The sequence below is a fragment of the Balaenoptera physalus genome (assembly GCF_965194825.1).
Source record: "Balaenoptera physalus genome assembly, chromosome: X".
In the NCBI taxonomy this organism is placed as follows: Eukaryota; Metazoa; Chordata; class Mammalia; order Artiodactyla; family Balaenopteridae; genus Balaenoptera; species Balaenoptera physalus.
Window position 1 is genome coordinate 133,655,648 of NC_138903.1, and position 12,336 is coordinate 133,667,983.

The 12,336-nt window shown below is 50.5% G+C and overlaps 2 protein-coding genes across 3 annotated transcripts in view; one reads left to right on the top strand and one right to left on the bottom strand.

Annotated features, from left to right (window-relative positions):
• Nucleotides 1-9,167, bottom strand: part of LOC309652146 (transketolase-like protein 1) — a 35,993-nt gene extending 26,826 nt beyond the window's left edge. The window contains exons 1-3 of the mRNA XM_082445669.1: nucleotides 8,186-9,167; nucleotides 5,397-5,514; nucleotides 953-1,050 (exon numbers count right to left, since the gene is read on the bottom strand). Coding sequence (XP_082301795.1) covers nucleotides 953-1,050; nucleotides 5,397-5,514; nucleotides 8,186-8,403 — 434 coding nt within the window. The 5' untranslated portion in view covers nucleotides 8,404-9,167. The remainder of the gene's footprint in view (nucleotides 1-952; nucleotides 1,051-5,396; nucleotides 5,515-8,185) is intronic.
• A 136-nt stretch (nucleotides 9,168-9,303) lies between these two features.
• RPL10 (ribosomal protein L10) lies at nucleotides 9,304-11,944 on the top strand. Of its 2 annotated transcripts, XM_082445670.1 has the most exons (7): nucleotides 9,313-9,468; nucleotides 9,837-9,965; nucleotides 10,312-10,370; nucleotides 10,458-10,565; nucleotides 10,787-10,925; nucleotides 11,483-11,645; nucleotides 11,728-11,944. In XM_082445670.1, the coding sequence occupies exons 1-7, from the start codon at nucleotides 9,446-9,448 to the stop codon at nucleotides 11,878-11,880; spliced, it is 774 nt and encodes a 257-aa protein (XP_082301796.1). In that variant the 5' UTR covers nucleotides 9,313-9,445; the 3' UTR covers nucleotides 11,881-11,944. The 2 variants fall into 2 exon arrangements, with proteins under 2 accessions (XP_082301797.1, XP_082301796.1); XM_082445671.1 differs by lacking the exon at nucleotides 9,837-9,965 and having other exon boundaries at nucleotides 9,304-9,468.
• Nucleotides 11,945-12,336: the final 392 nt, after the last annotated feature.

Below are 12,336 nucleotides of genomic sequence, written 5' to 3' on the forward strand. Positions count from 1 at the left end.
ACATGCACACCATCATGGCCAACCCTGAGCCCCCCAGGATCCCCCATCTTGCTGCTCCTACATCAGCAGCACCTGGGCACACACCCCTGCAAGAAAGGCATGGATCTGCCTGTCTTCAGGAAGGTGGACCATTCCAGAAAAAGAGACCTTTGATTAACATGTAGGGGTCCCCAATGGAAAGGCAAATACACCATCTGTTCACTCTACAGTGAAGCTCACTGAGATATGGGAAACAGGAAGATGTCTCTCTTAGTAAAAACTTGAATCCTAGGACTTCCCTGGTGGTCCAGTGGGTAAGACTCCGCACTCCCAATGCAGGGGGCTCGGGTTTGATCCCTGGTCAGGGAACTAGATCCCACAATGCTGCAGCTAAGACCTTGTATACCACCACTGAAGATCTCGCATGCCGCAACTAAGACCCGGCGCAGCTAGCTAGCTAGCTAAATAAACAAACAAGTAAATAAATAAATGTTTAAAAAAAACTTAGACTTGAATCCTAATAAACTGTTTTCTTTCTTTTTTAAAATATTTATCTATTTATTTTGGCTGTGCCGGGTCTTAGTTGCAGCATGCGGGATCCTACAGTTGTGGCATGTGGGCTCATAGTTGCAGCATGCGGGCTTCTTACTTGCGGCATGCACGTGGGATCTAGTTATCTGAACAGGGATCGAACCTGGGCCCCCTGCATTGGGAGTGCGGAGTCTTACCCACTGGACCACCAGGGAAGTCCCTAATGAACTGATTTCTATACTGCAGGCAGCACTTAGAACCCAACAGGAGATGCTAGAACCGCTTCATGAAATATGATTTCTTTTTACTCCTTGAGTACTTGGTAACCTGAACTTTTAACACAATCACTGCCTTCCCAAACTAATAAGCGATAAATAAAGCCAAAGTGCTGGGGGTGGGGTGGGGTGGGAACAGTTAAGTGGTTTCTGGGTAAGCGCCTTACCTGGCCTTGTCAAAGTACTTGCCAGTATATGCCATCCCACACGCGACCCCCAGTCCTTCCCCCAGCCATCCAGTTGCCACGTTAACAAACGACAGACTCTGTAAGAGAAAGCACCAAATGAATCTACACACCCTCATGCACCTCAAAGTGTCAGATCAACGTCACAAAGACAACAGAGTCACAGGTAATCCATGCAGCTGGTGAGGGCAACTGGAGCTCTGACAACATAGAAGTGGGAAGCTTCTGCACACAGCAGTCTAAACAGAGCCCAAGAGCAAAGCAGAAAAAAACATAAGCAGAAGTCCTGCCATTTCCACAAGACCTTTTATCTAGCTGTACACAGACCAGATGTTCAATGTTTTTGGAGAATATGGACTCTTAAACAGAAACTAGAAACACTGAAGAAGATTTCAATTTCCCTGGTTTGTAAAACTCAAGTCAACTGAGATTTGGGAAGTGGTGATGTAGGAGGTTATGCTAGAAATAAGTCACTTTCTACCACCACTCCATTTATCCCCACTGACCTGCTTGTACGCACAGGCTATCACGGTCCCACGGAGAGAATGTGGCCCTCTGAGGGCCACAAGGTGGTGCCAGTGCCAAAGGTCTGCTGCACTGAGGCCTCACTCCCTCCCAAGCTTCTGAAGAGATATCAAACTTATTCAACACTTCTGCTGCCACCATCTTGGCCTGGCCACAAACATCTCTTGCCTCTGTCAGAGCAGTGGCCTCCCTGCTTCCCTCCACAGTCGTTCTCAACACAGCCACCAGGCGGAGCACAATAAAACCGAAGCCCGCCCCTCAATCGCTGCGGAGAACTGTCCAAGGTCTTGTCGTCTAACGTCAAGTAGAGCTCAAGTTCTTGCAGTGGCCTGTTCACTCCAGACCCCCATCACCTCCCACTGCTCCGGGTGCCTGGCCTCCTGGATGTCCTTTGAACACGCCACGCACATGCCTGCCTCAGGGCTTTAGCACGTGTGGCCCCCTCTCCCCCGAGTGCTCAGCGCTTGTGCCTAAATAAGGGCACAGCTCACTCCCTCACACCCTCCAAGTCTCTGCTCAAATGTCAACACCAAGGCTTTCCTGGACCATCTCTTTCACCCAGTACCTGCCCTCCACTTCCCTTGGATCTAGGATACTCAGCCCCATCTGACATGCTATTTCTGGGTTTGTTTCTTGTCTGCCCCCTTCCTCCATTCAGATGTCAGCTCCATTCAGAGACTGGTTTGTGTTGTCACTACCACGGATGAGTGGATGGTACTTGTTAGTCTCAGATCCCTCTCCTGTCTTGCTCCACCCTACTGTTCTGCTCTTCCTGGGGCTCTTGACCTTCCTTAGCTTTCTCTACGTGCTTTGTGCCCTCACAGATTTGTTTTGCATCTCTAGCTCCGAGAACTGTCCCACTGAAGTCTCTCTTGACAACATCGCTAGCTTAGTCTTTCTCCCTACAGCTCCTATTTTACTCCTGTAACAAGCTCTGGCTCCCAGGTGCCTTACGTGCCCTTGGAGCGAGCCTGCGCTCTACACTCAGATCAACTCCACTTCCCCCCAGCTTTAACGCAGGGGACAAGTAAGCCCACTTCCATAAGGCTTTGCTCTCTGGGTATGATGGTGAGGAAAGCCCTGTTCAGGAAGCAAAAGGCTGTAGGATTACTTGAGAAGATTGGTGGGGCATCAGCATGATGTCTGGCATGGTGGAAGCACGCCCACAGGGGTTCCCTTTCCTTTCCCAAGAATCCTTTCGCTGTGGGGGGGACACTCACAACTGAGGGGCCAAGAATAAAGATGCACACAAGCTGCTGAGGGCACCCAGGAAAGAAAGCTTTCTCTTCCAGGTGGTACTTCTCATCTTTGTTCTGACACAAAGTGTGCTTCAAGAACAAATTTACAAGAAGGCTTTTTGGTTACTTCCCAAGCCTCCTTGGCTAAAGAAAACAAAAGAGCTGATAAAACAAAAACTAAGGCCTGGGTGGTGGACGGAGAGATCATGAGCACCTCAGTCAGTGCCATGGCCAGGCCTTAGCAAGCGGCCTCCTCACGCAGCTGTCTACATGGACACTCCTGCCCCGGGAGCACAGATTATGGAGACCCTGGCTTCTCGGCCTCTAGCGAGTCCATTTACTCCATTCCCAACCAGAGCCAAGATGGACTATGCTCCTGAGTGTTTTTTTTCTTAAACTAAATTTATTTATTTTATTTATTTTTGGCTGCATTGGGTCTTCCTTGTTGCATGTGGGCTTTCTCTAGTTGCGGTGCACGGGCTACTCACTGCAGCGGCTTCTCTTGTTGCGGAGCACGGGCTCTAGGCGCACGGGCTTCAGTAGTTGTGGCACGTGGGCTGAGTAGTTGTGGCTCGTGGGCTCTAGAGCGCAGGCTCAGTAGTTGTGGTGCACGGGCTTAGTTGCTCCGTAGCATGTGGGATCTTCCCGGACCACGGCTCGAACCCGTGTCCCCTGCATTGGCAGGCGGATTCTTTTATATATATATATATATATATATTTTTTTTTTTTTTAATTAATTAATTAATTTACTTATTTTTGGCTGTGTTGGGTCTTCGTTTCTGTGCGAGGGCTTTCTCTAGTTGTGGCAAGCGGGGGCCACTCTTCATCGCGGTGCATGGGCCTCTCACTATCGCGGCCTCTCTTGCTGCGGAGCACAGGCTCCAGACGCGCAGGCTCAGTAGTTGTGGCACACGGGCTTCGTTGCTCCGCGGCATGTGGGATCCTCCCAGACCAGGGCTCGAACCCGTGTCCCCCTGTATTGGCAGGCAGATTCTCAACCACTGCGCCACCAGGGAAGCCCAGCAGGTGGATTCTTTACCACTTCGCCACCAGGGAAGTCCCCTGAGTGTTTTTTCTTGTCTTCAAACTTTATCTGCTGCGTAAGTCTGATGAACACACAAATCTGGCAAATGAGTAGAGCCCAGCCTGAGGCTACACGCCAGAAAGTCTCTCTATCCCTCTAAGGCCAATGACTCTGATTATATGATAGCAGCGGTTATGGGATAGTCTAGGCATCTTTTTTTTTTTTTTTTTGGCTGTGCTGCGCGGCTTGCGGAATCTTGGTTCCCTGACCAGGGATCGAACCCAGGCTCCCAACAGTGAAAGCGTGGAGTCCTAACACTGGACCACCAGGGAATTCCCACATCTTTCCCTTTTTTAAAGTAAAGCTCTAAACACCCATACTTTGTTTGTACACCTATAGTTATTCAGTTTTTATGATGAAGGAAATTCAAGCTTACAGAAAAGTTGTACGAATAGTACAATGAAGTTCCATATACTCTTTACCTAAATTTGTCAACTATTACTAATGGACTTCGTTTGCTTCAACTCTCTTCCTCTACACACACGTTTTATTTATCCTTTGCCAAACCTCATTTGAGATTATGTTTTAGACACCAAGGCAAGGATCATAACTACGGCTCCAGGTACTCTGCCTATACTCTGCCTTTGTCTTTACTTCCCGCTGCCCAGATTTGGGGTTTCTATTTGCACATGTCGTTCTACCAGTTGAGCTTTAAATGCTTTGCTCAGAACACAGCAAACTTTCAGACAGCATCAAAAGAGCTGCTTGTTCTTCTAGATCGACCTTGCTTTTAATATTTCTTTTCTTTCCTGTCCCCCAGTGTCATGAGGTTATCTCGTACTATAGCTAGCCTAATGAGAAACTCCTTATTGGTATCAGGTCAGATATGCAGAGAAATGGAAGAGAAAGCTGACTGACGGGTGGGACAACCCTCCAAATCAAGCTCAACGCTCCTCGAGCTCAACAAGTTGGATTCACTCATGTGGCCCTCCTCTACCCAGGTGGCAGAGGATCGGAGCAGCATGACCCTGACAAGGGGGGCTTTAGTGCTAGGTGGGGTAAAGTGAGGCACCATCAAAGGAAAAGAAGGACTGCCAGCTGCCGCAAGTCATCCTTCCCACCACGCAGTCCTCACTAGAACACCTTTTAGATCTTTATGAGGTGCCATGGTCTGAATGTTTGTGCCCCCTCCCCAAAATCCATTATGTTGAAAACCTAATGCCCAAGGTGATAGTATTAGGAGGTAGTGGTCTTTGGGCAGTGATTAGGTCATGAGGGCAGAACCCTGAAGAGTGGGGTTAATGCCCTTATAAAAGAGAGACCATTTCTCCTTACATCACACGAGGATACAGTGAGAAGTCTGCCACCAGGAACAGGGCCCTCACCAGAACATGACCATGCTGGTGCCTTGATCTTAGACTTCTAGCCTCCAGAACTGTGAGAAATAAATTTCTATTGTTTATAAGCCACCCAGTCTTTGATGTTTTATTATATCAGCCTGAACAGATGAAGACATGAGGCAAAGAGAGAAGCACCAAAAGGATAAACAGAGGCCATTTCAGGTCTTGTTGCCACATGGTGGCTTTTAAAATGAGTTCAGGAACCAAGTGTCTGAGCATGGGTTCCCATGCCAGCTTACCTTGGAGAGGACGAATCTGTCATTGTTCGGGTTCTCCGGGTCCATCTGTTTATACCTCATGATGTAGAAAAACAGCACAGACATGATCTCAGCAGCACTGCTGCACACTGTGGGGTGGCTGAAAGACATGGCACAGGTCGTTTCTCACAGGCAAGTGACTCACCAGGGACACACACAGCGCATGAGGAGGCCTTTCAGCACATGGTCTCCTCAAACTGGAAGCAGCAGTCATTTCTGCCAGTCCTGAAAGAATCCAGCCAAGGGAAAGGGATGCTGGGCCACTGCCCGCCAAGTTCACAGCTTGTAAGGATGCTTTCAGGCCCAGGAACCTCACAACTCCTCTCCCTGTAGGGAGCAAGACCTCACAGACCAGCCCCCTTCTATCAGTGGAGCACCGGCATACTTGGGGAAGTTCGCCTGGTGACTCTGTAAGCATTTGAGTGTCATTTCACTTGTTTGAATTCATCTGTGATATCATTAATCAGAAATTTCACAAAGCAGAAATAAACCCACACGTATGTGGTCAACTAATTTTTGATGAGGGAGCCAAGAATACTCAAGGCAGAAAAAACAGTCTCTTCAACAAGTGATACAGGAAAAATTGGATATTCACATGTAAAAAAATGAAACTGGACACCTACCTTATACCACTCACAGAAATTAACTTGAAATGGATTAAAACTTAAACGTAAGACCAGAAACCATAAAACTCCTAGAAGAAAAACATAGGCACTACGCTACTTGACCTGAGTCTTAGAGAGGGTTCTTTGAATCGGACACTAAAAGCAAAAGCAAAAAAAAAGCAACAAAAACAACAAACAAAAACCAAGTGGGACTGAACCAAACTCTTCATGGCAGAAGAAACCATCAACAAAATGTAAAAGCAACCTACTGAATAGGAGAAAGTATTTGCAAATCACATATCTGATAATGTGTTTATATGGAAAATATATAAAGAACTCACATAATTCCATAACAAAACAACAAAAAATCCGCTTAAAAATGGGCAAACGATCTGAATAGGCATTTTCCCAAAGAAGACATACAACAGGCACATGAAAAGGTGCTCAACACCATTGATCATCAGGGAAATTGCAAGTCAAAACCACAATGAGATATCCCCTCACACCTATCAGAACGGCTGTCATCAAAAAGATGAGTTAACAAATCTGGCAAAGATGTGGAGAGAAGAGAACCCTTGTGCACTGTTGGTGGGAATGTAAATTAGAGGAGCCACTATGGAAAACAATATGGAGGATCTTAAAAAAAAACACCACCATATGATCCAGCAATTCCACTACTGGGAGTATATCTGAAGAAAATGAAAACACTATGTGGAAGAGATATCTGCACCCCTACGTTCACAGCAGCACTATTTACAATAGCCAAGCTATGGAAACAACCCAAGTGTCTGATAGATGAATGGACAAAGGAGATGTGGTACAGATATATAATGGAACATAATTCAGGCACAAAAAGGAAATTCTGCCATTTATGACAACATGGATGGGCCTTGAGAACATTATGCTAGATGAAGTAACTCACAGAAAAAGAAATACTGTATTATTACACTGTGGAATCTAAAAAAAAACCCAAACCCAAACTCACAGAAAAAGAGATCACCAGATTTGTGGTTACCAAAGGTGGGGGTTGAGGGGATGAGGAACTGGATGAAGGTGTCGAAAGTTACAAACTTCCAGATATAAAATAAATATATACAGGGCTTCCCTGGTGGCGCAGTGGTTAAGAATCCGCCTGCCAATGCAGGGGACACGGGTTCGAGCCCTGGTTCGGGAAGATCCCACAGGCCGCGGAGCAAATAAGCCCGTGCGCCACAACTACTGAGCTTGCGCTCTAGAGCCCGTGAGCCACAACTCCTGAGCCCGCGGGCCACAACTACTGAAGCCCGTGCACCTGGAGCCCGTGCTCCACAACAAGAGAAGCCACCGCAATGAGAGGCCCGCGCACCGCAACGAAGAGCAGCCCCCGCTCGCCGTAACTAGAGAAAGCCCGCACGCGGCTACGAAGACCCAAGGCAGCCAAAAATAAATAAATAAATAAATTTAAAAATAAAAAAAGTATTAGGACATGCAGCTGGTGTGTAGTCTAGCACTCGCATGCTTGGCTTGGACCTACGACTGACCTGCATTTCATGGGTTTTGATGCCAGAAATGCCCTGACAGGAGGTGCAGGACAGAATCCATAAGCTTAGGGAGAGAGGAATTTGAGAGTAGATTCATCATATCCAGCCTGAACACTCCACCCCCCAACTGTGTTCCAGGGATAGGTCCAGAAGCAGCTCTTTTCAGCAAGGCGCTGAGAGAGCCATTAGAGCAGGAGCACCAGCCTAAGGACTGAGGACCAGCCGGAGCCAAGGCCCCGACCCCAAGGAACAATCTGGCATGTTCCAGGAAAAGCAAGAATGGCGGGCTGGAGGCAAGCGAGCAAGGCGCAGAAAATGAGCCTCTAAGCAGGAAATAGTTGGGCAGCCTGCTACAGGACTGCTTGATGCGTATAACCCTAAACCCTCTAGTTCTGGGAGCAAAAACCTGACTTGAGTTGCCCCCGTGGAGAGTCACACCTTCTCACCCAGTTTCCAGACCCAGAGCCCCCCTGATGGAAGGGGAGGCCGTGTTCCCTGGGAAGGACCTTGTTGCAGCATTGCTGGAAGTGCACACCGCAAATCTTCCCAAGCCTTCCTAAAGGACCCATTCACTAAAGTGACAGGTCGTCCTGGAGAAGAACAGGTGTGTCACACCTGTCAAGTGACATGGGGAAGACTTTGTTACCTTCTTGCTGTCCCCACCTCTAGAAGCGTGGGCACCTCTGGCGGATACTTAGATCCCTGGTGGTATGGGTACCAGCTCTGGACACTTCTCTGGCAGCTATCCTTGGGCAGGCGGGGGAAGGATCCGTGCTTTATCTTAGAACATCTCAGAGGCACACTCAGGAGGCGCTGGAATTCAGTGGGCGGGGAGAGAACTGTGTGTGGGGGTGGGTGCCACATTCTGGGCCGTGGGAGGGTGGAAGCTCCCAGGAGTACAGATCAAGGCAGCTCTGAGAGGCCAGGACTGGGGCCCAGCCGGACAAGGAGTGACAGTGCTCGTTTGCCATCTGGGTGGGGTCGCCACCTTCCTCTTCCCCTTCTCCAAGTCACCCTGGGGAGCACAACGTCTCTTTTCTCTGCCGGGTCAGGGTGGGCCCAACGGTGCTCACGGGGTCTCCTGAGCCCTGGATCTTGGGGGCGGCTTTTTCTTGGCCTTCCTCGCGGGAGGGCTTAGACCGCCTGGAGCCGACGCACGCCCCGCCCCGGGTCTCCAGGGAAGGAGGACTTCGCGTACAGCTCGCAAAGAGGGCTCAGGATTCTTCGGTTATGGCCGGGGGGCTGTGGAGGCGGCGCGAGGGCGGGCCTCCCGCTCCGGCCTCCCGGTCGACAAAGGAACGCGCGCAGAGCCTCCAGCAGGGCGCCTCCGTGTTGGGCTCTGGCGCGCAGGTGAATGTACAGAGGGCTTGTCCCAGGCTCCGCCATGCCCGAGAACACGCACGCAGCCGCCGTAAGCCCCATTCGGCATTTTCCTTCTTTCAACTGTAGGAACATACGTCTTTCATAGTTACGGCAAAGCCTCGGGCAAGAGTACTACGCCCAAAATGGCCAGCCGGAAGCCGGCTTCTCTCGCCGATGTGGCGAAGCCTCATTCGCCAGCTGGCCGCCTGCGGTAGGGGACCCACCCGCCCACCCGCTCTGCGCTTGTCCCCAGCCAGTCCCGCACGCAGGCGCAGAGCACCTCTGTGACTACGGTCCGGAAGTCTGACAGAGTGTCTATCCGCCCTCACCCGGACTCTATGGTTCCTACGCGTGAAGATTAGACCGCCTATATAAGGCCTGCGCAGGCGTAAGAGTATCTCTTTCCGTTCGGCGCGGTGAGTAGTCGGTGTTTGCGGCTCGCGCGTTGCCCTTGCCATTTCTCTTTCGTAGTTTGAAGTCTGTCTTCGACTGGTCTTCCGACCTTGTATGTTTTGTTTCAGCCACTGAAGATCTTGGTGTCGCCATGGGCCGCCGCCCCGCCCGTTGGTGAGTGCCTGTTTCGCTGCTGGGGAAAGGGAGGGAGAATTGCATTTGGCTGCTAAAAGCAGTCGTGGGGTGGGGTCTCCCTAGTGCGGCTTTCCTGTCCTGGGAACGGACTCCGCGTATTCCCCAAGAACTTGCAGGTCGCTTTTGGTCTTTGTTTGTACCGTTTGGTTTTAAAAATTCATGCTGGTGTTTACCGCTTCCCCCTTTTTGTTGGAGTGGCCGGTTGACCCAGGTCTGCATATGTTAGCCCCAGTTTAGGACTACAAGCGACGTACGCCTTGCGTCCCGCGTTCAGAGCTGAAAAGTCGCTTGCCTTTTAGGTTCGGTGCCCTCAGGGCCTTTGTGTCCCATTCCCGTTTTATTTCTAGGCGACGTGCCGTGTGGGCTCCTCGGACGCCAAGGGCAGTCCCAGAAGAGCGTGTTCAGCCGCCTCGTGTGCCCTGCAGGGGGCGCCCTTCACGAGGCTTGGAGCCCGACTTAATGCCACGTGCCCAAAGGTCTTTAGGTGGATGGCATGAAGTGTGTTACTCTTACGTGGTATTTAAATTGAGAAAGTCCGTTTCAGGATGTTAGCCTTATAGGAAGTTGAAAACACAACAGGGCATAGAGTGGTTTTTTTGTTTTTTTTACTTTTATAAGCTCCTAGCATAGGTATCCTAATTTCTGGCTACATCTTGTTTTAGCACCAATTTCCAGGAATGAAGACCAAGCTTAGAGATGACATGTGTCATCTTCTCCTCTCTCAACGCCCCTTTGGTCGTAGATTGAGGAAGCACTCAAAGTGCCTATTGTGGAGTTCACTTGTGAATCCCTGCTAACTTGGGTTCCCCCCCTTCCCTGCAGTTACCGGTATTGTAAGAACAAGCCGTACCCAAAGTCTCGCTTCTGCCGAGGTGTCCCCGGTAAGTGGTGGGAAAGCTCCCAAACCGGTTTGGCTGCACTGACCCAGTTGCTATGGCACACCCACACACGAACCAGTTTTTTTTCAGATGCTAAAATCCGCATCTTTGACCTGGGGCGGAAGAAGGCAAAAGTGGATGAGTTCCCACTCTGTGGCCACATGGTGTCGGATGAGTACGAGCAGCTGTCCTCTGAAGGTGAGGCAGGTTTCCTTGTTAACCATTCCTGGGCCCTTGTATGTGCTCCCCCAGCCAGACCTAGAGCTCGCTGCACTGGAATTACCAGGTCATTAATCACGAGCACCCAATCATGAGCCTCTCTACTAAACTCACGCAGCCACTACAGGTGTTCCCAGAGAACCATGGTAAGTGCTTCTGTGCCATTTTGTCTCACTCTGCTGCCTCCCCCACTCCAATAGCCCTGGAGGCTGCTCGTATTTGTGCCAACAAGTACATGGTGAAAAGCTGTGGCAAAGATGGTTTTCACATCCGAGTGCGGCTCCACCCCTTCCACGTCATCCGCATCAACAAGATGTTGTCCTGTGCTGGAGCTGATAGGTGAGCTGGGCCCTGAGACTCCTGGCCTTTTCAGATGTTTTCCCATATCTTAAAGCCTGGGCTTGATTATTTTTTCCATCAGTCAGGGCAAAGAGGTGGCCTCACAAAGACTCAACCACCCATAGCAAAGCCAGGCCAAAGAGCTAGCAAGTGGACACTGAACAACCCAGAGTCCCAGAGACAAACACAAAAGGCGTCATGGCTCTGGGCAACAGGTAGAGGGAGCTGCTGCTGCGGGAGTAGCTCTTCTTTGAGCCTCATGACATAACCTGCAGGCAGGCAGGTTGCTGCCGTGGTCACAGGTTGGATGGCTTTCAGATGAGCCCAGTAGCACCTTGCAGGGACTCTAGCTAGTCTGTTTGGGGTACTCTGTGTCCTTTGCAGCCAGTTAAGCCGACCGTGCTCTTCTCTCCGTGGGGGCCCGGTGTGCAGTGGCTGCAGACAGCAGCCTCCTGGGTAGTGTATGCAGCCTGTTGCCTGTGTGGGTTGCCCTAAGGGACCTTGGAGACAGCCCTTTCCCGTGGACATTAATGACTGGCATGCTGTCCCCAATCTAGGCTCCAGACAGGTATGCGTGGTGCCTTTGGAAAGCCCCAGGGCACAGTGGCCAGGGTCCACATTGGCCAGGTCATAATGTCCATCCGCACCAAGTTGCAGAACAAGGAGCATGTGATTGAGGCCCTCCGCAGGGCCAAGTTCAAGTTCCCTGGCCGCCAGAAGGTATGTAGTGCTGCAGCCTTGGTCTCACCTTTCCCTGCTCCTGTCTCCATGTCTCCTGACTCAGCTGTTTGTCTTTCTCTAGATCCACATCTCCAAGAAGTGGGGATTTACTAAGTTTAATGCAGATGAATTTGAAAACATGGTGGCAGAAAAGCGGCTCATCCCAGATGGCTGTGGGGTCAAGTACATCCCTAATCGTGGCCCTCTGGACAAATGGCGGGCCCTGCACTCGTGAGAGCCTTGGCGCTGCCCCCTGCCTACCCATGCCCACCAATAAACTCTACTTTCTTGTCCCTGTCTTTGCATCTGGATTCATGGGGGGTGGGGAGCCTCTGGGAGCCCTAGGGTTGCTGTTCCTTCTCTTCAGAAAAAGGCTGACAACCAAGCTGGCCAGTTGGCACTTAGCAGGGCCAGCACCAGGACCAGCACTTGGACCTGCCTTAGATTCCAGGCAGTAGGTTCACAAGTCCCCCTGCATGTGCATGGAGCACTTCCTTAGTAAAGCACCCACCCTGGGTGCTGGAAAAGGGTCTCAGGCAGCTGTGGAAGCTCTTCCCCAAGGGTCCCAGACCAGGACAGGAACATTGTTGGACATGGGGAGGAAAGAACCAGACCAGACATGGTTCTGGCTGTATTTTCACCAGTTACTCCTGGAGTAAACATTTGTCCTGGGCCTAACCACATATCCCTG

What these genes read in the sequence shown, in the direction of transcription:
- RPL10 (XM_082445670.1), top strand. Translation starts at nt 9,446, where the DNA reads ATGGGCCGCCGCCCCGCCCGTTG. An exon ending in CGAGCAGCTGTCCTCTGAAG is followed by an intron (nt 10,566 to 10,786) that starts GTGAGGCAGGTT and finishes CCACTCCAATAG; the next exon opens with CCCTGGAGGCTGCTCGTATT. An exon ending in AGTTCCCTGGCCGCCAGAAG is followed by an intron (nt 11,646 to 11,727) that starts GTATGTAGTGCT and finishes GTCTTTCTCTAG; the next exon opens with ATCCACATCTCCAAGAAGTG.